We start from the raw sequence: 22,572 nt of genomic DNA on the forward strand, positions 1-22,572 counted from the left end.
CTGAGCACTGACAGGCTAACCCCCCACCCCTTTAACCTCTACAGCAATGCTGGCAGCACTCATATGTCTATTTTCCAAAGACAACCTCTGGATATGACACTGAGCACGTGCACTCAACTTCTTTGGTCGACCATGGCGAGGCCTGTTCTAAATGGAACCTGTCCTGTTAAACTGCTGTATGGTCTTGGCCACCGTGCTGCAGCTCAGTTTCAGGGTCTTGGCAATCTTCTTATAGCCTAGGCCATCTTTATGTAGAGCAACATTTTTTTTTTCAGATCCTCAGAGAGTTCTTTGCCATGAGGTGCCATGTTGAAATTCCAGTGACCAGTATGAGAGAGTGAGAGTGTTAACACCAAATTTAACACACCTGCTCCCCATTCACACCTGAAACCTTGTAACACTTAACGAGTCACATGACACCGGGGAGGGAAGAGGTCTAATTGGGCCCAATTTGGACATTTTCACTTAGGGGTGTACTCACTTTTGTTGCCAGCGGTTTAGACATTAATGGCTGTGTGTTGAGTTATTTTGAGCGGACAGCAAATTTACACTGTTATACAAGCTGTACACTCACTACTTTACATTGTAGCAAAGTGTAATTTCTTCAGTGTTGTCACATGAAAAGATAAAAAAAAAATATTTACAAAAATGTGAGGGGTGTACTCACTTTTGTGAGATACTCTGTGTGTGTGTATGTATATATATATATATATATATATATATATATATATATATATATATACATACATACATATATATATATATATATATATATATATATATATATATATATATATATACATACATACACACACTATATACCATAGTTTGTAGACACTATGGGGTTTATTTACTAAAGGCAAATCCACTTTGCATTGCAGGTGCATTTGGAATGCAGTCGCTGTAGATCTGAGGGGGACATGCAAGGAAAATAAAAAACAGCATTTTTGCTTGTACATGATTGGATGATAAAATCAGCAGAGTTTCCCCTCATTTCAGATCTTCCCCTCAGATCTACAGCGACTGCACTTTCAAGTGCACTTGTAGTGCAGAGTGGATTTGCCTTTAGTAAATCAACCCGTATAACTTTCACACAAACCAATCAATATACACTTATTGGGATTTTTGCCAATAATACATTTTTGCTAAATTTATGAAGAAATTTTTTTTTTAATTTTTTTATTGGATATGTTTTATAGCAGAAAGTAAAAAATATTGGGTTTTGTTTTCAACATTTTTGGTATTTTTTTGTTTATATTATAAAAGATAAAAAACTCAGTTATGATCAAATACCATCAAAAGAAAGCTCTATTTGTGTGAAAAAAAATTATATCAATTTAGTTTGAGTACAGTGTTGCATAACTGTATAATTGGCAGCTAAAGAAGCAAAAAATGGCCTGGTCATGAAGGGGGTAAAACCTTCTGGAGATGAGGTGGTTAACGAACGCAAGGCATTTTCTGATTGGACGAGGCAGAGATTGTGACATAACTGACCCTCGTTTCCACCTTGTCTAATCTAAGAACTCCTATTCATTAAAAAAATAAATAAATAATACAAGGTATTCTATGAATGGAGACAGTGCCAAAGTAGCACTACTGTGATTTCCAGCTTTCCCAGCAGGTTATCAGGAATTAGATATGCCTACCTAAATTGTGCCAAGCTGGACCAATTTAACCACTTCAGCCCCGGAAGGATTTATCCCCTTAATGACCAGGCCATTTTTTGCAATAGGGCACTGCGTTACTTTAACTGACAATTGCGTGGGCGTGCAACGCTGTACCTAAATAAAATTGATGGCCTTTTTTTCCCCATAAATAGAGCTTTTTTTGGTGGTATTTGATCACATCTGCGTTTTTTTATTTTTTTGCGCTATAAACAAAAAGAGCGACAATTATTTAAAAAAAAAATAAATTTACTTTATGCTATAATACAAATCCAACTAATTTATTCATCAGTTTTTCAGGCCAATATGTATTCTTCTATATATTTTTGGTAAAAGAAATTGCAATAAGCGTATATATTGACTGGTTTGCGCAAAAGTTATAGTGTCTACAAAATAGGCAATAGATTTATGGCATTTTTATTATTATTTTTTTTATTAGTAATGGTGGTGATCAGTGATTTTTAGTAGAACTGCAATTCACCAGTCCAATGTGAGCTTTTGGTAGGAAATTCCGATCGTGTGTATGCTCCATCTGACTTTTGCTGGCGGAATTTCTGCCAGCAAAAGATTGAGAGCAGTTTCTCATTTTTTCCATCAAAAAAAGTTCCTATCGGAAATTCCGTTCGTCTGTATGCAATTTCGACGTGCAAAAAAAACACGCATGCTCGGAAACAATTCAACACCTGCTCTGAAGCATTGAACTTCATTTTCTCGGCTCGTCGTAGTGTTGTACGTCACCGCGTTCTTGATGGTCAAAAGTTCAGAGAACTTTTGTGTGACCGTGTGTATGCAAGCCAAGCCTGAGCAGAATTCCGTCAGAAAAGCCATCCAAGATTTTTACGATGGAAATTCCACTCGTGTGTACAGGGCATAAAACTTTAAGTAACAATTTATATATTAAAACAGCTGTAGGCAACCCCCGGCACAGGTTCCACAAGCGGCACGCAAAGCCACTTTTTCTCTCACTCGACTCCCTCCTCATCAGCAGAACAACGCAGGGAAGTGTCAGTGAGACACGGATTCTGCAGCACTAATGCATTCCAATCTCAGAAATCCGCACGTCACACCTGCTCGCGCCCCCACACATTGTGAAAGATGGAAAACATTGTTTGGTTCTCTAAATTTGCTGTAGCTGCGATCGTCAGCTCTTGTGATGGGGAAGAGATTGGGTGCAGTTCTGCTAGGGGGGCGGTCCCTGATTCCAGGAGGAGGACGACGATGATTGGCCACTGCTAAAGCCAATCACCATCTGGAGGAAGTTGACTTGCTCTGTTGCCACTACCAAGCCCAGAAAGAAGGGATTTCACTGTGATTGAGAAAACCAGTTTGTGTAATTGCTGTTGAGCTTCTGGGAACTTTGTTGAAATTAATTATATATATATATATATATATATATATAGTAAATATAATTGTGTGTGTCACTTACTACTGATCCCTCAGCTCTGCATCACCTACTCCCAACCTCTGAACTCTGCGTCACGTACACCTGACCCCTGAACTCTGCGTTACTTATTCCTGAACCTTTGTGTCACTGAACCCCGGCACTCTTTGTCCCTTTAAGCCACAGCCAGTATTCAGCGCAATGAAAATCACACCCAACTTTTACTGCGTCGCTCTGTATTGTACTTTTTCTCAGCTGCGGGGGCCCAACTTATGATCCTACACACAGGCCCACTGCTTTCTGAAAATGCCCTTGACCTGAGCTCATCATTGCGCATCCATTCCAGATGCTTGTATGTGACATCACATACATCACATACATAACACAAAAAGCACGTGGGCTGGATGCGAGAGGTGGATCAGTGGGGATAATTGTGCCAGGACAAGTAGATGTGCCTCATTTCTGCTTCCTTGCACCATTCTGCATATTGCACATTTCATAGATTAGCGGTGCAGCAGATGAGTGGGAGGGTACAGCGGTGGAGCAGATGAACGGGAGGGTACAGCGGTGAAGCAGATGAGGGGGAAGGTACAGCTGTGGAGCCGATGAGCGGGAGGGTACAGCGTTGGAGCAGATGAGTGGGAGGGTACAGTGTTGGAGCCGATGAGCGGGAGGGTACAGCGGTGGAGCAGATGAGCGGGAGGGTACAGCGGTGGAGCAGATGAGCGGGAGGGTACAGGGGTGAAGCAGATGAGGGGGAAGGTACAGCTGTGGAGCAGATGAACGGGAGGGTACAGCGGTGGAGCAGATGAGTGAGAGGGTACAGCGTTGGAGCAGATGAGCGGGAGGGTACAGCGGTGGAGCAGATGAGCGGGAGGGTACAACTGTGGAGCAGATGAGCGGAAGGGTACAGCGGTAGGGCAGATGAGTGGGAGGGTACAGCGGTGGAGCAGATGAGCGGGAAGTTACAGCAGTGGAGCAGATGAGTGGGAGGGTACAGCGGTAGGGCAGAAGAGCAGGAGGGTACAGCGGTAGGGCAGATGAGCGGGAGGGTACAGTGGTGGGGCAGTTGAGCGGGAGGCTACAGCGGTGGAGCAGATAAGCGGGAAGCTACAGCGGTGGAGCAGATGAGCGGGAGGGTACAGCGGTAGGGCAGATGAGTGGGAGGGTACAGTGGTGGGGCAGTTGAGCAGGAGGGTACAGCAGTGGAGCAGATGAGGGGGAGGGTACAGCGGTGGAGCAGATGAGCGGGAGGGTACAGCGGTAGAGCAGATGAACGGGAGGGTACAGCAGTAGAGCAGATGAGCGGGAGGGTACAGCGGTGGAGCAGATGAGGGGGAAGGTACAGCAGATGAGCAGATGAGTGGGAGGGTACTGCGGTGGAGCAGATGAATGGGAGGTTCAGTGGTGGGACAGATGTACAGGGAGGTATAGTGATCTGAGGTGTGGAGGTCAGGTTGACTTTTTTTTGTTATAAAATCAGCACGATAAATTTCTTTGAAAACATTTTACCACACTGTGCTCAAAAGGTTGCCTACCCATGTATTAAAACCATGGTTTGGTTGACCCCACATATCCAGCAACCTGAATATTCCCTTTTGTGCCTGCAATATACAAGTTGCAGTCCAGTGAATAGACCATTTGAGGCTTAAAATGTGGTCTAGCTTAAAATTCTGATGTTTTTCTCTGCAGGGGAGAGCTGCAGAAGGCCTGTACAGCCAGCCACCGGAGTGAACGGCTGTATGCAGCCGTACTCGGGTATAGTTTTATGCATAGGCATAAAGACCTGCATGCAGATTTCCCAAATGTGAGAAATCAGCATTCAGGGCACATGTCATATGCGCATAGACATGTTTACGCTGATGCACGAAAGCATCAGCATATTCCCAAGCATGGCAGTGTACACCCATTCACTTCTATGGGCAGCCGTGCATGCCACTTGCAGCTCCCCAGGTGAGGAAAGGTGTCCAGATTCAGTGACATAGCGTGGGGGGGCAGCTGGGACAGTGGCCCCGGGCGCAACAACTAGAGGAGCGGGTCATTAGTTATTTACACTGTCTGTCATTGACACTGTCTCACACTCTCACTGCAGAGTCGGCCGTTGCGTTCTGAGTTTGACCGCTGCTCTCTAAGCCGGCCCGGCTGTCTGAGCTCCGTGATGGGCGCCCTGTGATTGGCCTTACAGGGTCATGTGCAGGCAGCAGACATAGGTGTCCTGTGATTGGCCCAGCCGAGCTGGTCACGTGCAGAGATGGGGCTGGCCCATGGGTGATTACGGTTGGCGCATGTGCAGCCACTTGCTCCCGGAGTCCCGCCTCGCTGCCTGGCGTGTGATTTTCTTCTAAGGTCTCTCTCTCGCCCCCCTCAATCCCCTCTCTCACAGCCTCCACACTCTCTCTCAGCCCTCTGTGCCCCCTCTCTTTCTCTCAGCCCCCCTCTCTCTCTCTCTTAGCCCCTCCTCTCTCTCTCCCAGCCCATTCTCTCTCACGACCCTCTCTCTCAGCCCCCCTGTCTTACCCCCCTCTCTCTCAGCCCCCCTCTATCTCTCACTTCCTCTCTTTCAGCCCCCTCTCTCTCCCCCTCTCTCAGCCCCCCTCTATCTCTCACTTCCTCTCTTTCAGCCACCCTCTCTCCCCCTTTCTTGGCCCCCCCTCTCTCTTACCCCCTCTCTCTCTCAGCCCCCCTCTATCTCTCACTTCCTCTCTTTCAGCACCCCTCTCAGCCCCCCCTCTCTCTCACCCCCTCTCTCTCTCAGGCCCCCTCTATCTCTCACTTCCTCTCTTTCAGCCCCCCTCTCTCATGCCCCTCTCTCTCCCCCTCTCTCACCCCCTCTCTCTCTCTCTCAGCCCCCTTCTCCCATCTCTCACGCCCCTCTCTTTCAGCCCTCTCTCTCTCTCTCTCTCTCTCTCTAACTTACTCCCATTCTCTCGCCCCCCCTCCCCCTCTCACCCCCTCCCTCTTTCTCTCTCATCCCCCTGTCTCTCTTTCCTGTGAACTGGACTGGTTAACTCCTGGAAAAGGTTAATTCATTAACAATGTCTTTAGTCATTAAAGTGCAGCAAGGGGTCAATGTTCTGCCACTGGTCACTGATGCATTAGTGACTAGTGACCATTATTTAACCCCTTTGTGCTGCATTATGAAGGGGTTAAACAACACTGCCAGTGGCCACTAATGCAGCACAAAGGGGTTAAATAACTCCTCCAATACCCACCAAGGAACCTATGGGTGATGTCACCGCTCCAGGCTTTACCAGCCATTGTCAAGCGCTCTCTCCTCTCCCCTGCAGCCACCACTGACTAACATAGGGGACCAGATTGGAGCGAGCTGAAAATAGGTAAGACCACGGGTTAGGGGGCACAAATTACCTGCCTTGCCCTGGGCGCTGACAACACAGCCTACGCCCCTGCCCGGATTTTAGGCTAGAGCATATTTTAAGCCTCAAACAGTCTGTGTGCATGAAGCCCTATAGGTAGTGCATCTGTAGCATATATGTTTGAACAAAAAGGGACAACCTGATTACTGGGTTACGTATTGGATATGTGGTTCCAAGTTGTTAAAGAATATGTAAACCCAACATTTCATATTCCTGATATATGCCTGCTGTACTGTGTACTTGTATGAGAAAGTCTCCTGTTCTCTTTGTATTGCTTCCTTTGTTGTTTTCTCCTCACGCTGACAGCGTGAGGAGAAAAAAAAGCCGTTCACAGGCTTCTGTTGAAGGGACATCAGTCCTGAAGAGGAAGGGCGAAGCCGCCTCATATGTGCCCCCCAGTACCGCCTGCCAGTGCCACAAATCAGTTCCCAGCAATCAGTGCCACCTAGCAGTGCTGCCTATCAGTGTCACCTACCAGTGCCGATCAGTGCCAGCTATCAGTGCCACCTATTAGTGCCCTTCAGTGCCACCTATCAATGCCCATCAGTGCCAACCATTGCCGCCTATTAGTGCCCATCAGTGCCTCCTATTAGTGCCCATCAGTGCTGCCTTATCAGTGCCCATCAGTGTTGCCTTATCAGTGCCCATAAATGCAGCCTATCAGTGCCCATAAATGCAGCCTATCGGTGTAGCCTCATCAGCGTACATCATTGAAGGAGAAAAATTACCTGTTTACAAAATTTTTTAACAAAATATAAAATGGTTTTGTTTTTTTTTGTTTTGTTTTTTAATTTGTCTTTTTAATTTTTTTAACCAAAAATAAAAAACCCAGGAGGTGATCAAATACCACCAAAAGAAAGCTCTATTTGTGGGGAAAAAAATGATAAAAATTTCATTTGAGTACAGTGTTGTATGACCGCGCAATTGTCATTCAAAGAGTGACAGCGCTAAAAGCTGAAAAATGGCCTGGGCAGGAGGGGGGGGGGGGGTTAGGTGCCCAGTAAGCAAGTGGCTAGAATATTCCCTTGTGATCCTGCCATGAAGGTCCTTGTTCAGGCATGTCCTGGTATAGGGTGACAACACTTTGTCCCTGTCTTTCAACTATGTCACCCTGTCACATGGGCTCCTGATGGAAGAATCAAAAGCACCGATTCTTCAGCAAGGTGCATCTGTAGGGAGCAGTACTTCTGACTAGGAGTGGCGGCTGGTGCTCCATTTTACAACAAACCTTCTCGCCCGCTCGCCAACCTGCCCGCTCGCCAGCCCCGCACTTACCACAAACCTAGGTCGCCCTTGTAGAAATCTATGCATCCGAGGCCCCGCATGGAGCCTCTGTGCCCCTTATGAACCGGCCGCTGCTGGTGACTAGTCCTTTGCCCTCTGCCTGCATTTTTTGATCACAGGTCCTCTTAAACTATCTTTACTTAGAAGTTACTCATAAGTAAGTAAATCACTTATGCACAACTAAGTAACTCTACCAAGCACCAGAGCATCAGTAGTTCTCAGGATCGGGACCAATGGTTGCTGCTATTGTTCTTTGCATTGTAAATTCTCACCAAAGGAGTTGCAGGTAAAGTGTCTCATTATTTGTTGTTGAAACGTCTCCTGTTCGTGATCCAGGTGAACGTGTCCAATAGCGTAAGCACCCTCATAGTAGGCAGCAGAACCTTCCATAGGTATTTGTGATGGTAAAATATGGTCATCAGTTTCTTGAGAAGGTGTATTGTCATCCGGGATTGCATAACAATTTTTTAAATCTTCCAAATCACAATATAATGCTGAAAATGTATAAAAACAACAAAAATCGAAGTAAAACATTGAATCGTTTAAAAGGTCGGTTCAGCCGTGACTGAGGTCTTCTTAATTATAGATAGATGCTCAGGGACAAAAAAAAAAGTTTCTATTTTTGAGAATGCGTAGCACCACAATACCCACAGTATGCATTGTGATGCATTATGGAGCAGGTGTGTTTTCCTTTTAAAAGAGAAGTATGGGCAAAGCTTTGTTAGTCATGCTTCTCTTGTGGGTGACAGGGGGTGCACTTATGTTTGCTATTTTTTGACTCACAGTCAGTTTATAACAGGCTATAGTCCACTGGTGGCTGACCTCACTGAGCCACTCCAGGCTCTGAAAAGATCCCAAGCATATTGTTAGGATCCATCGAGCTGCCTAATTGACAGCTGGCTCCGTCTCAGAGTGTGTCTTATGGGGCGTACACACGGTCGGACTTTTCGGCTACAAAAGTCCGACAGCCCGTCCGACAAACTTTCAACAGACTTTTGGCGGACTTGCGGCGGACTTTCTAACGAACGGACTTGCCTACATACGATCACACAAAAGTCCGACGGATTCGTACGTGATGACGTACACGGGACTAAAATAAGGAAGTTGATAGCCAGTAGCCAATAGCTGCCCTAGCGTGGGTTTTCGTCAGTCGGACTAGCATACAGACAAGCGGATTTCTGGGTCCGGCGGAGTTACGACGTAAAGATTTGAAGCAAGTTCCAAAGTCCGTCAGATTTGCGACTGGAAAAGTCCGCTGAAAGTCCGGGGAAGCCCACACACGATCGGATTGTCCGCCGGATTTGGTCTGTCGGCGTCCGTCGGACTTTTGTAGCCGAAAAGTCCAACCGTGTGTACGTCCCATAAAGCCCCATACACACTATTATATTTTCTGCAGATTTTTGTCTTCAGATTTACCAAAACCATATAATATGAGGTCAAACCTTAAGAGTTTCAATTTGTATGCAATCAGGCAGGCTCTTGCACTACATGGTTTTGGTAAATCTGAAGATAAAAACCTGCAGAAAATTTAATAGTGTGTATGGGGCTTAAGAGCCTGAGCCAGCTGCACCTGCCTCCTCTCCAGTGCTCAAGTGAGCACTGGAGGGGCAGAGCGGAGAGCAGTGCTGACTGTTGCACAGACTACTCCAGTGGATTTCTATTTTTTATATTTCAAAAAAAAGAGTTAAAGTTAGGGGTTAGGGTGAAGGTTAGGTGATAGCTGGGTTCACACTATTGCAAATTGGATGCGTATTACCCGCATCCAATTTGCAATAGCAGGAGATTTTGACTGGCTCTCTATGGAGCCGGTTAACACATCTCCGCTGCGGCTCCATTGCGAATTTGCACAGCAGCTCTGTGCGTCTTTTGGTCCATTTCAGGTCCGAATTCAGCCAAAAATTTGGGCTGAAATCGGACCTGAAGCGGTGAATGGGGACACACTGGACTACTGCTGTGAGCCGCATCAGAAGATAGTGTGAACTCAGCCTTAAAGTGAATCTGTGTCCAGGCTGTGAACAGTCAAGTATTTACACATTCCAAAAAACACAAAATTTAGCTTTTATAAAGAACCCTTCACTGACTTCTGTAGATGCAGACATTGTAGAACTATTCATCCTCAAAGTTTACTGTAGAAGCATTAACATAATTCAAGTATTTTTTAAAATTGTGCTTACATTAGAAATTAGAAATTAAAGATTGCCAAGTCACTGCTGGAAGGGGGCGTTGAGCTGCCTAAGAGAAAAACTACTACCATTTATACTCGATCCGCGTACAAGTCGAGGCCCTAATTTACCACAAAAAAATGTGAAAAACTTATTAACCCGAGTATAAGACGAGGGTGAGAAATGCAGCAGCTACTGTAAGTGGAAAAAGAGGGTCAACAATGCCCATCTCCAGCTGTATACCTCCCTGTGTCCCGTGCATGTGTCCTGTGTATATGTGCATGTGTCCTGTGTATATGTGTCATGTGTATATGTGCATGTGTCCTGTGTCTTGTGTATATGTGCATGTGTCCTGTGTCCTGTGCATGTGTCCCTGTGTATGTGTGCATGTGTCCTGTATATGTGTGCAACCTACCTGTGTCCTGTGCATGCCTCCGTGTGCCGCTCTGCATCCACCGATCAGCGTGTGCTATTACTATTCGGCGGCCATTCACTGTTCAAAAGCCGTGCCTCCTCCTCGTCCGTGATAGGCAGAAAACTCAATTTCCCAGTAGTCAGCGGTCAGCCTATCATGGACATTCTCTTTAATCCTCATACCATGGACGAGGATGAGAGAATGTCTGTGATAGGCTGCTGGGAAATGGAGTTTTCTGCCTATCCTCCAGACGAGGAGGAGGCGCGGCTTTTGAACAGTGAGAGGCTGCCGAATGGTATGTAGCACACGCTGGCCGCCGTCTGCCTGCATGACACTCTGATCATGTAGGCAGACGGCGGTGACTCGAGTATAAGTCGAGGGGGGCACTTTCAGCCCAAAAAAAAGGACTGAAAATCTCGACTTATACTCGAGTATATACGGTACTACTACTACCAACACCTACCTTCACTTCTTCTGATGGAATCTGTAAGTGTATAGTGGTGGCCAAACAAAGGGCAATGAAAGAAAGCACAAAAGCACCCATCCTTTAAAAAAGCAATTAAAAAAAAAAGAGACCATAGTAAGACATTAGAATTAAAGCAATATTAAACCTAAAAGCAAACATTTACACCATATTACTAAAAGCATTGGGAAGCCTGCCTTTACACACACAAACTTTAAGGCGGATTTCCGCCAAAAAAATAACAAATAAAAGTCAGCAGCTGCAAATATTGCAGCTGCTGACTTTCAATATTAGGACACTTACCTGTCCAGGGCGCCCACAATGTCCTCACCCAAAGCCGATCTGTCACTCGGCTTCCGGGTGCAGGCACCGGCACTTTCAGTAAGGGAAAATGCGCAAATTGCCATGAGGGTCCTCACTGGTCCCTGCTGTCTTCTGGGACCTGTGTGTCTCCCAGAAGAAAGCGGGGGGGAGGACATGACGTACTTCGCCGGGGAATCTGCAGCGATCTATCGCCGGAAGTGGGAGCAAACACCTGTATTAGACAGGTATCTGCTCCAGCCTCCCCCCTGAAAGGTGCCACATGTGACACCAGATGGGGGAGGAAAGCACAAGTTCCATTTTTGGGTGGAACTCCACTTTAATGGCACCCCAGTCTTAGTCTGTAGGTTTTAATATTTAGTTGGTCCAGCCTTTGCAGCTATAACAGCCTCGACTCTTCTGGGAAGGCTGTCCACAAGGTTTAGGAGTGTGTCTTTTGGAAGGTTTGACCATTCTTCCAGAAGCGCATTTGTGAGGCCAGGCACTGATGTGGACGAAAAGGCCTCGCTTGCAGTCTCCCTCGAATTCATCCCAAAGGTGTTTCTATCGGGTTGAGGTCAGGACTCTGTGCAAGCCAGTCAAGTTCCTCCACCCCAAACTCACTCATTCATGTCTTATGAAGCTTGCTTTGTACACTGGTGCGCAGTCATGTTGGAACAGGAAGGGGCCATCCCCAAACTGTTCCCACAAAGTTGGGAGCATGAAATTGTCCAAAATGTCTTGGCATGCTGATGCCTTTACAGTTCCCTTCACTGGAACTAAGGGGCCAAGCCCAACCCCTAAAAAACAACCCCACACCATAATCCCCTCTCCACCAAATGATTTGGACCAGTGCACAAAGCAAGGTCTATAAAGACATTGATGAGCGAGTTTGGGGTGGAGGAACTTGACTGGCCTGCACCTTAACCTGATAGAACACCTTTGGGATGAATTCGAGTGGAGACTGCGAGCCAGGCCTTCTTCTCCAACATCAGTGCCTGACCTCACAATTGCACTTCTGGAAAAATGGTCAAACATTCCCATAGACACACTCCTAAAACTTGTGGACAGCCTTCCCAGAAGAGTTGAACCCTACAGACTAAAGCCTCGTACACACGGTACGATTGTTGGCCAACCGAGCGCCAGATTTTTGTCAAAAGGGCGTGTGCCAGGATCTTATCTAGCATAATAACGGTACACAATTGTCATGCCACAAACACAAATGTAGTGATGTACTATGAGGAATTTCAGCTCTTGAGCGCCACCCTTTGGGCCCCTTCTGCTAATTTTCTGTTTGGTGAGCACTGATTCCCAGCATGCGTGTTTGTACTTTTGACTTTTGTGTGACGTTGAGCCGCTGTCCACTGAAAATTTACTAGCCTGTCATCCAGCATTTGTTGGCTGAAAATTGGACAACAATTGTCAAAAGGAGCATACTAATGGTAAGATTTTAGGACAACAGTCTGTCAACAGACAATCCCCTGCGTTACCCCCCCCCCCCCCCAATAATACCGTGTGTACGAGGCTTTAGACTGAGATGCCATTAAAGTTTGTTCCTGTGTGTAAAGGCAGGTGTCCCAATACTTTTGGTAATATAGTGTATTTATATTGCAGCTCAGCAATTCTTAGATGTGATTTCTTTCTTTCACTTCATCCGGTCATCTGGCCAGTAAGTCGGTTGTTTTTTTTTAATAAAGATCTCTTGCAAATGTAGCAGTTTAGATTGTTGAAACAAACCATTTGCCACTGACTTTGACTTCAATTTGTTAGTGTATTTAAATCTGCTAATCCATCTAACACTCCTCTTCCCCCATGTTAACAATGTTGCTGTCTAAAGGCATCCCCTGTGCTCCTTCCTCCAAAGTACTCTAATACAGGAGGTGTGTTACGGGTCAGATCACCAGGTGAAAGCAAAGAGGAAAAAAAAGCCTAAGGCCTCTTTCACACGGGGGATCTGTATGTCCGTTTTTCATCCTTCCGTTTTCGGATGAAAAACGGACATACATGTATCCCTATGGAGCGTCGGATGTCAGCGGTGACATGTCTGCTGACATCTGACCCGCTCCGATCCGGAAAGTGTAATGGAAGAAAACCCTACTTTTCTATCCGTTTTCGGATCGGATCGGGTGACGACGGACACTACGGTCCGTCATCATCCGATCCCCCATAGGGGAGAGCGGCGCTCTGACAGGTCCGTCGCTGCACAGTGTGCAGCGATGGACCTGTCATCTTCCTGCTCAGCGGGGATCGGCGGAGCGATCCCCGCTGACCAAGCAGGTGTTCACAGGGCGGATCATCACTGATCCGCCCCGTGTGAAAGAGCCCTAATAAAAGAAACAAATGTAGCAAGCTGCAATATATAACATTTTTGATTTTGAGTTTAATACCGCTTTGATCCTTCATTTAGACTTCCCCAGTAGAGTGAATCTAATTTTAATCACCCCACCCTGTATATTTCCATTGTTCCCGGCCTTGTCTTATTGAATATAAGATATGATTTTTTTTTTTAGCAAATGCCTTTGTATGAGAAAATATCTTACCTGCACTATCCTGGTGAAGCTGTAGGTGTTTCATTTGTTCTGAAATAAATCCTTGCTGAGACCGAGAAAAAAAACAAAGAAACAAACAAACATACGTTTGAACCAGAGCAACCCGTATCAGCATTTTTAAAGCCCAACTCCAGCCAAAATGTTTTTGTTTTGGTTAGATGAAGAAGTGTTCTCTGATCTGCCGCTGTTCCCCATCCTGACACCCATCATGGAAGTCCTGAGCAGTCAGAATAGACAGGTAAGCCCAGGAAGAGGGGTGTCGGGTGCGGGGTGGGGTGGCATTTTTATTAGATATAGAAGTGATCAAGCAGCTGAATAAATGTAAATAAAAAGCTTTGTGTAGAAATGTAAACAAACTGTTGGCTGCTATAGCGGCTGTGAGTTTGTTTACATACCAGTATTGTCACTACCACAATGGTTACTGCAGCAAAAACAGAAGAAGATCAGTCTGATGAAATGAGCTCCGGTCCAGAGGGTGGTGGGATTGGACCCTCAGTACCCAGGGATACACATTGGTAAAGGTATTTATTATTTCAAATTGCACACAAGGATACAAACTATTATTCTATTTGGTTTGATTTGCACATTTTATTTTTTGTTATTATGCATGCTGCCTATTATTACATACCTCCCAACTTTTGAACTTCATAGGCGCTGCTAAGAGGCAGGATCAAGAGCCGAAGACGGGGGCGGGGCTGAAAGGCCTGAAAATGATGTAATCGGTTGTTAGGACGCCGGCGGTCCTAACAACCGGTGACTGCATTGAGAAGGGGGGGACAGAGATTACGGCCAGATCTTTTCCCAGGAATCCTCAATTGGTGCTGTGTGTGAGAACACCCATTGCACCCATTGAGAATACCACTATTGCGTGGAGCCCAGTGCTGTAACTTGTCCCAGCCCTGGGCTCCGTGGGACTTACTTCAAATTGCGGGATGGTCCCGTGGAATCCAGGACGGTTGGGAGGTAGGATTAATGTTTGTTTGCCATCATTTGTATATCCCTTGATAAGGTATTTACTATGTGCCATATGCAGTTCACTATATATATATATATATATATATATATATATATATATATATATATATATATATTTATATTTATATTTATTTTACTAGTGGTACCCCCCACCTAATAGTATATAAATGTCTTTCAGGCCATCTTTTCTGCTTTAGTAACCTAAAGCAGTACTTCACTGTCTTATACATCATTGACTATTTCTAATCCTTATGCTGTTAGCTTTAGTAAATAGAATGGAAAGTATATCATATTTACTTGGTTTCAACTTTTTTTTTTACATTTCTTCAGTTACTTCCTGGTTTCTAGGTCCAGGCAAATGATGGCATACATCCCAGGAGTCCTTAGAGGAGGGGAGGAGGAGGGGGATTTTCCCAGCTAAGCACACCCTCCTGCCTGCATGCTTGAGCTAAGGGCAGATGGATTGCAGGTGTTACGTCAAATATGGCGACCCGTCATAAATGGTAACGGAAGTGACGTTCCATCGCCGCCATCTTGCTAGACCCCACACTCCTCCACAGTAAGGATACACTGAGAAGTGGGAAAGCAGACATCTTGTTAAACCCACCGGAGTTTTGCATTTTACACTTATATTTAACAGTAAAGTAAGTTTATATAGTGAAATACAGTACTTAGAACTCCGTATGAATGTTTAGATGTTGAATTTTAAATGCAACCAACTTCTGTCAGATTATCAAACCTGTGAGATCAGCAGGCATGCCGTCGCTTTTAAAATTCAACATCTAAACATTCATACGGAGGTCTAAGTACTGTATTTCACTATATAAACTCACTTTACTGTTAAGTAAGTGTAAAATGCAAAACTCCAGTGAGTGTAACAAGATGTCCACTTTCTCCCTTCTCGCTGTATCCTTACTGTGGAGGAGTGCGGGTTGTAGCAAGATGGCGGTGGCAAAACGTCACTTCCGTTACACGTTCTGATGGGTCGCCTAATCTGACGGAACACCGGAAGTAAATGCTACATGAATCATCTGCCATTACTCAAGATTGCCACAGCTAGAAATGCTAGGGTGTGGGGGGGGGGGGTCAGTGTGATTTCTCAGCAAAATAAAGCACGGAGACATGGATGGAGGGGAGAGTTTGCTTTGAATATTAAAAATGAATTAAATCGTTTTTTTGGTTTGTGGTGCTCAGATGCAGTGTAGTTCCACTTTAATACTTCCCCAGGTCTGTTTTATATAAGGTCTATTAATATACTGATATGATGTAATTACGTTAGCAAGAAGAAGCATCACCTGAACCTGCCTATGGTAACCCCTGTGGTACACACAGGTCTTGTGGTCTATAGAAAAAAAATGCTTTAAACCACAGCACCACACATGGGAGGCATTCTGCATGGTACCCCAACAACTCTCCATCCATCCATTCTAATCTATGTAATCATTCCATCCCATCTAATCTATGTATTCCATCCATCCAATCTAATCTATAATCCATCCAATCTAATTGAATCTAGGTTATCCATTCATCCATCCAATCTTATCTATGAAATCCACCTATCCATCCATCTCGATTTATTCCATCCATCCAATATAATCTATGTAATCCATCTATCCAATCTAATCTATACAATCCATCCATCTAATCTATCTAATCCATCTATCCATCCGTTATCTAGCTACTGTATCAATCTCTATCCAGTCATCCAGTAAAATGTGTTTGGTCTTGGGTAGTAGTTGAATTAGTGGCCCAAAAATTAATCTCATGCTGGTGCCTGTAACAAAACGTCCCACACTCCGCTTGAGTGCTTTCGTCATATACCACTTCCTCCCAGTCTGAATATAGCTATCAGATATTCCAACCACTGACAACCACAACAAGGCAATACTCGTTTGGTTGCTCAACATGAACTAATTTATTTGAGATGACAGACTTGGTGACTCGGAGATATGACCTTTCAGGGTAGACTTGCCGTCTCCTCATTCACAACTTACAATACACATAAGTATAAACACATCCCCCAATAGTTTTCTAGGAGACAAAGGTGTGTTAATGAGCACAATAAACTATTTGGTGAAAGACTTAGGCTTTCCAGATCTCATTAATCAGCATTCCTTCCACCACATCTATCCATTGAGTCCTAAGCTGGCAAAGACCATCATGGCCTCCTTAATAATGTCCTTTTGCATTACATAACAGAATATCTTCCTAAATGCTTGTAGCTCCCACAAATGCCAGGGCCCATAATCGGTAGGCAAGAGGCTAGCATTCAGTCCCCTTCAAAAGCCTCTGTCTTGGGTGAGTCTGTCACAATGCCCATTGGTGATGTCCATTACTGATTATAGACTTTCCAATTTATCTCAGTGTAATGAATGTAGGAAAAACTCACCTCCATTGTGTTACCATACTGATAGCTACAGGAACCCAACTGTTGAAAAGCTGGCTGGCCACCCATTGTGGCACACTGCTCACCGGGTACAACTGTAAGTGGTGGAAAAGTAAAAAATAAATTGGACATAAAAAGAGCACAAACTGAGTGGATATGTTCTTTAAGCGGTAGGTGGCAGCCTAAGCTATCATTAACAGAGGTCCACGGGTTGGGGAATCTCACTAATGCAAACTAATGCTGGCCATACACAGTTCTAAATGGCAAATCATAATGGGTGGCCATGTCGCCCATCTCCTGCATGACATCCTTGAAATAGAAGATCAAAGGAGCCAGGCAAAAGACTGTCAGACGAAAAGCAGCTGCATCCAATTACAGTGGGTATAGAAAAAAAAGTCCCCCCACCCCCTTAAAATAATCACATTTTGTTGCTTTGAAGCCTGAAATGAAGACAGACACAGCTTTTGTTTTATCCAGCTGTATTTGCTCAGTGCAGCTTATAACATCCAAGTGAAAGATATAACACCAACATGTCAGAAAGCAGAATCATCTAGTTAGAAAAAGGATCACCCCCTTACAGATGATACTCTAAAAATTTAAATATCGTGCAAAAGGTAATTTATTTCACTGATGCAACTTAAAAGGTGAAACTAATATATGAGATAGACTCATTACATGCAAAGCAAGATAGTTCAAGCCGTGATTTGTCATAATTGTGATGATTATGGCTTACAGCTCATGAAAACCCCAAATCCACAATCTCAGAAAATTAGAATATTATGAAAAGGTGCAATATTCTAGGCTCAAAGTGTCCCACTCTAATTAGATAATTAAGCCTTAACACCTGCAAAGGGTTACTGAGCCTTTAAATGGTCTCTCAGTCTGGTTCAGTAGGAATCACAATCATGGGAAAGACTGCTGACCTGACAGTTGTGCAGAAAACCATCACTGACACCCTCCATAAGGAGGGAAAGCCTCAGGCTCCATGCACACTGGAGCTCATAAACGGCAATTTTTTTGGAGTTTGGGTGTTTTTTTTAACAGCCCATAAACTCCACTCTGTTATCTTATGTGTCCATGCACACATAGACGTTTTTGAACTTTTATCAGCAGTGGAGTTTTCTGAACGTTATAAAATCGCGTTCAGTAGTTTTTCTGACCACAAAAAACGCCAAACGCTCATAAACTCTATGTGGCTAACCAGTGTTTAACGTTTTTGATCCATTGAAAAAAAAAAAGAAATGCTAAAAAACGCTAGCGCGCAAAAACGCTAATAAACACTATTGCAAAAAATGCTAAAAAACGTTGAAAGACTCACTGCAAAGCTACTGGTGTTTTTATAACCTTACTTTAACGTCCAGTGTGCATGGAGCCTCAAAAGGTAATTGCAAAAGAAGTTGGATGTTCCCAAATTGCTGTATCAAAGCACATTAATAGAAAGTTATGTGGAAGGGAAAAGTGTGGAAGAAAAAGGTGCACAAGCAGCAGGGATGACCGCAGCCTGGAGAGGATTGTCAGGAAAAGGCCATTCAAAAGTGTTGGGGACTTTCAGATGGATGCTGGACATGGGCTTCTAATGGCGTATTCCTCTTGTCAAGCTACTCCTGAACAACAAACAATGTCAGAAGCGTCTTACCTGGGCTAAAGAAAAACAGACCTGGTCTATTGCTCAGTGGTCCAAAGTCCTCTTTTCTGATGAGAGAAAATTTTGCATCTCATTTGGAAACCAAGGACCCAGAGTATGGAGGAAGAATGGAGAGGCACACACTGCAAGATGCTTGAAGTCCAGTGTGAAGTTTCCACAGTCTGTGTTGATTTGGGGAGCGATGTCATCTGCTGGTGTTGGTCCACTGTGCTTCATTAAGTCCAGGGTCAACGCAGCCGTCTACCAAGAGATTTTGGAGCACTTCATGCTTCCTTCCGCAGACGAGCTCTATGGGGATGCTGACTTCATTTTCCAGCAGGACTTGGCACCTGTCCACACTGCCAAAAGCACCAAAACCTGGTTCAATGACCGTGGGATTACTGTGCTTGATTGGCCAGCAAACTCGCCTGATCTGAACCCCATAGAGAATCTATGGGGCATTGCCAAGAGAAAGATGAGAGACATGAGACCGAACAATGCAGAAGAGCTAAAGGCCGCTATTTAAGTATCCTGGTCTTCCATAACACCACAGCAGTGCCACAGGATGATAGCTTCCATACCATGCCGCATTGAGGCAGTAATTGCTGCAAAAGGGGCCCAAACCAAGTAATGAGTACATATGCATGCTTATACTTTTCAGAGGTCCCATATTGTTCTATGTACAATCCTTGTTTTATTGATTGCATGTAATATTTTAATTTTCTGAAATTGTGGATTTGGGGTTTTCATGAGCTGTAAGCCATAATCATCACAATTATGACAAATCACGGCTTAAACTATCTTGCTTTGCATGTAAGGAGTCTATCTCATATATTAGTTTCAACTTTTTAAGTTGCATTAGTGAAATAAATGAACTTTTGCACCATATTCAAATTTTTTGAGTATCACCTGTATGTCAGTATTTTGTTGAACCACCTTTTGCTTTAATTACAGCCTTTAGTCTGTTGGGATATATCTACTAACTTTGCACAGTTACACTTTGCAATATTTGCCCACTCTTCTTTGCAGAACTGCTCAAAGTTCAGTTAAATTTGATAGTGACCATCTGTGGACAGTCTTCCACAGATTTTCAATGGAGTTTAAAGGAGAAGTCCAGCCTGAGCTTGTTTGGCTGTACTTCTCCTATGGACTCCTATGACCTGGTTTCAGCAGAGAGCGGGCTGAAGACCGCTTTCTGCTGACGTCCCGGATGTCAGTCCAGGCAGTCTGGATCCACTAGGTGCCTGGACTGACACCCGGCTCAGCCTGTCACCGAGCAACTGAGAGCCTGAGCTGGCTGTCCCCGTCCCCTCCACAGCCCAGTACTCCAATGAGCAAGGAGGGAGAAGAGCAGAGAGCTGTGACTGACAGTCTACAGCTCTCTGCTCACGGAGATCTGAAAACGAAACGAGCGGTGTTCGATCACTCTGTTCTCAGTGTAGTAGCGCCGGGGGACAGATGCAGCATCAGACTGATGCTGCATCCACCTGGGTAAGTATGAATCTGCAAAAAAACAAAAACTCTTTACTTCACTTTTAAGTCTGGACTCTGACTAGGCAATGCAAGGACATTCACCATTTCCTCCAACCACTGTGTGGAAATTTTTGCTGTGTGTTTTGGGTCATTGTCATGTTGGAAGGTAAACCTTCTTCCCATTGATATCTTTCTGGCAGAAGGCAGCAGATTTTCCTCAAGGATTTGATGGTATTTTGCCCCATCCATTTTTCCTTCTATCCCGACAAGTGCTCCAGTCCCTGATGCAAAGAAACACCCCCATAACAGGAGATAACCACCTCCGTGCTTTACTGTAGGAATGGTTTTATTTGGATGGTGAGCTGTATTGGATTTCTGCCAGACATATTGTTTGGTGTTTGGGGCCAAATAATTCAATTTTACTCTCATCTGACCATAACACCTTTTTCCATGTTGCCTCAGAATCTTCAAGTTTTGGCAAAACTCAGGCATGACAGAGAAGTCCGGAGCAAAAGGAAATGAAATGACATAAGTGAAGTGCGGGCATGACATGGTTATGCAGGGCACAGGGAGAATAGAGTTTATGTAAAAGATTAGGAGATTGGTAGGTTAGGCAGGGGGGAGAAGCTAGCTGCATGAAACAGCACGTGTGTCCCTCCCCAGCTCAGTGGTAGCCTTGGGAGCGAGCTGTGAGGAGCTGCAGGGCCATGGCTGAGGTAGAGGCTTTGCTGGACAGGCTTAGGGCGGAAGCGGTGACAAGGGGGGATGGATGGCTGCAGGGATGGCTTACAGCAGCATTAGGAGAGGGGTCCCCAGAACTGAATATAGCGGGGAGGGAGTCCGCACGAGCTCGGCGGTCACGGCCGCCGGAGTGCTTGTCAATGGACTCCCCCTAGGGCTCAGCGGCAACATGGGAGTCCCTTGAGGGCCCCCTGCAAATCGATTAGCAATGCGCACAGCGGGGGGGTGCTGGGAGGAATCCCCAGCAGGGCCGGAGCACGGCTAGTGGGGCTGCTGGCAGATCTGCAGCCCCCACTAGGCCAGACATGCGGAGGGAGACGAAACATGTGGGCTCCACCCCTGTCGATAGTGCAACGGGGGCGGGGCTCCGGCATGGGATGCGATCTGCAGCGGCTGCCGGGCTTTTCCATCTGCAGCCGGCGGCCCCCAGACGGTGGTGGGGCAGAAGACAGAGCTAGAGGAGAGGAGAGAAACAGGTTGACAGAGCGGTGCAGGCGGCAGAGGCCCAGGAAAAGCGTCCAAAAAGTCGGTGGGCAGATCTGGCGCACGGCAACGTGGCAGAGATCAGCGCGGATCCTCGTCATCCGGGGATGAATGTCGTCCAGCGGCGATGGAGGCGGGACCGTCGGCTGGTGGGACTCTTCCTAGGTTGCCGGGTAAGTCAGTTTTTTCTCTTAGCTATGAGTAAGCACTAACGTTAGTGAGAAACGTCAGCTCTATTCCTGTCTGCTGTTACCCTGTAATTGATGTGCATCTTCTTAATAAACAAGGCTAATCTATGAGTGCGGCTGTTCAGAATTCATTCCCGTTTACTACTACCAGCAATAGCCAGCACCTTTAACCTCCGAACCAAGAAGGATTTATTTTGGTCTGTTTGGACTTTTTTCTGGAGCTGTGATTACTTCTTCTTACATTCAGTTTTTTCTCAAATGTGTATTGTGGGGGATGCTGGGTCGGGGCGGGTGGTGGGATTAGGCCTGGTAGCCAGATCTCCCTGCAGCGTTTCCCCCACTCTGGCCGCGTTGGTCAGCGACCACGCAACGGTGGACCTGGGGTTACAGGGGTTTCTGGCAGGTTTAAAGGACTTGGTAAAACAGTTTGAGCCAGGGACAAGCGGGGTCCCATCGCTGGCTACGCCATGTGTGGCTCAGAAGAAAGGGGGGGTCGTGGTAGTGGGGAATTCCATTGCAGGGGTTGCGCCCATGCCTCCCACGGCAGCGGCAACGCCTGCGGTGGGTGTATCGGCGGTGGTAGGACAGGAGGAGTCTCCCAAGATGGCAACGGGGGACACAGCAGGGGAGGCAGCTAAAAAACAGGATCTGGTCAGGTTGGCAGATGCTGCAAAATGTGAGGTGTATGTGTGTTTCGAGGGACCTCTTGGGGCGCACCTGAAGCCGGAGGTTAGGGAGAAGATATGGAAAGGTGAGTACGTGGAGATATTCGCACTTCTGCCACTGGAGAAATTTAATTTAGATAGGGTAAAGCCAGAGGATCATAAGAAAGATGATGAGGAGAAGAGGAGATACAGGCTTATTCCGCGGACTTTCCAGAATTGGCTCCAGGCTTTCGCCATAATGGCTAGTGTGATCGGTGAGAAGAACCCTGAACATTGTTCGGCGCTGTTCTGCTGCTTGGACGCCATGGGTGAGGCGCATAAAGTCTACGGGGGAATGGCGTGGTTGCGCCATGATGAGCAGTTCAGGCAGAGGAGGGTGATACGGCCGTCACTACGGTGGGATCACAAAGATATTAGTCTGTGGATGCGACTTATGACATCGGCG

At 45.7% G+C, this 22,572-nt stretch overlaps 1 protein-coding gene across 5 annotated transcripts in view; it reads right to left on the reverse strand.

Moving 5' to 3' along the window:
- The window catches only part of LOC141110684 (interferon regulatory factor 3-like), a 77,031-nt gene that overhangs the window by 20,889 nt on the left and 33,570 nt on the right, over window positions 1-22,572 (reverse strand). For all 5 annotated transcript variants that reach the window (XM_073602176.1, XM_073602177.1, XM_073602180.1 and 2 more), the window contains exons 4-6: window positions 16,957-17,048; window positions 13,584-13,638; window positions 7,976-8,197 (exon numbers count right to left, since the gene is read on the reverse strand). In XM_073602176.1, coding sequence (XP_073458277.1) covers window positions 7,976-8,197; window positions 13,584-13,638; window positions 16,957-17,048 — 369 coding nt within the window. The remainder of the gene's footprint in view (window positions 1-7,975; window positions 8,198-13,583; window positions 13,639-16,956; window positions 17,049-22,572) is intronic.

Source organism: Aquarana catesbeiana, linkage group LG10 (assembly GCF_042186555.1).
Source record: "Aquarana catesbeiana isolate 2022-GZ linkage group LG10, ASM4218655v1, whole genome shotgun sequence".
Lineage (NCBI taxonomy): Eukaryota > Metazoa > Chordata > Amphibia > Anura > Ranidae > Aquarana > Aquarana catesbeiana.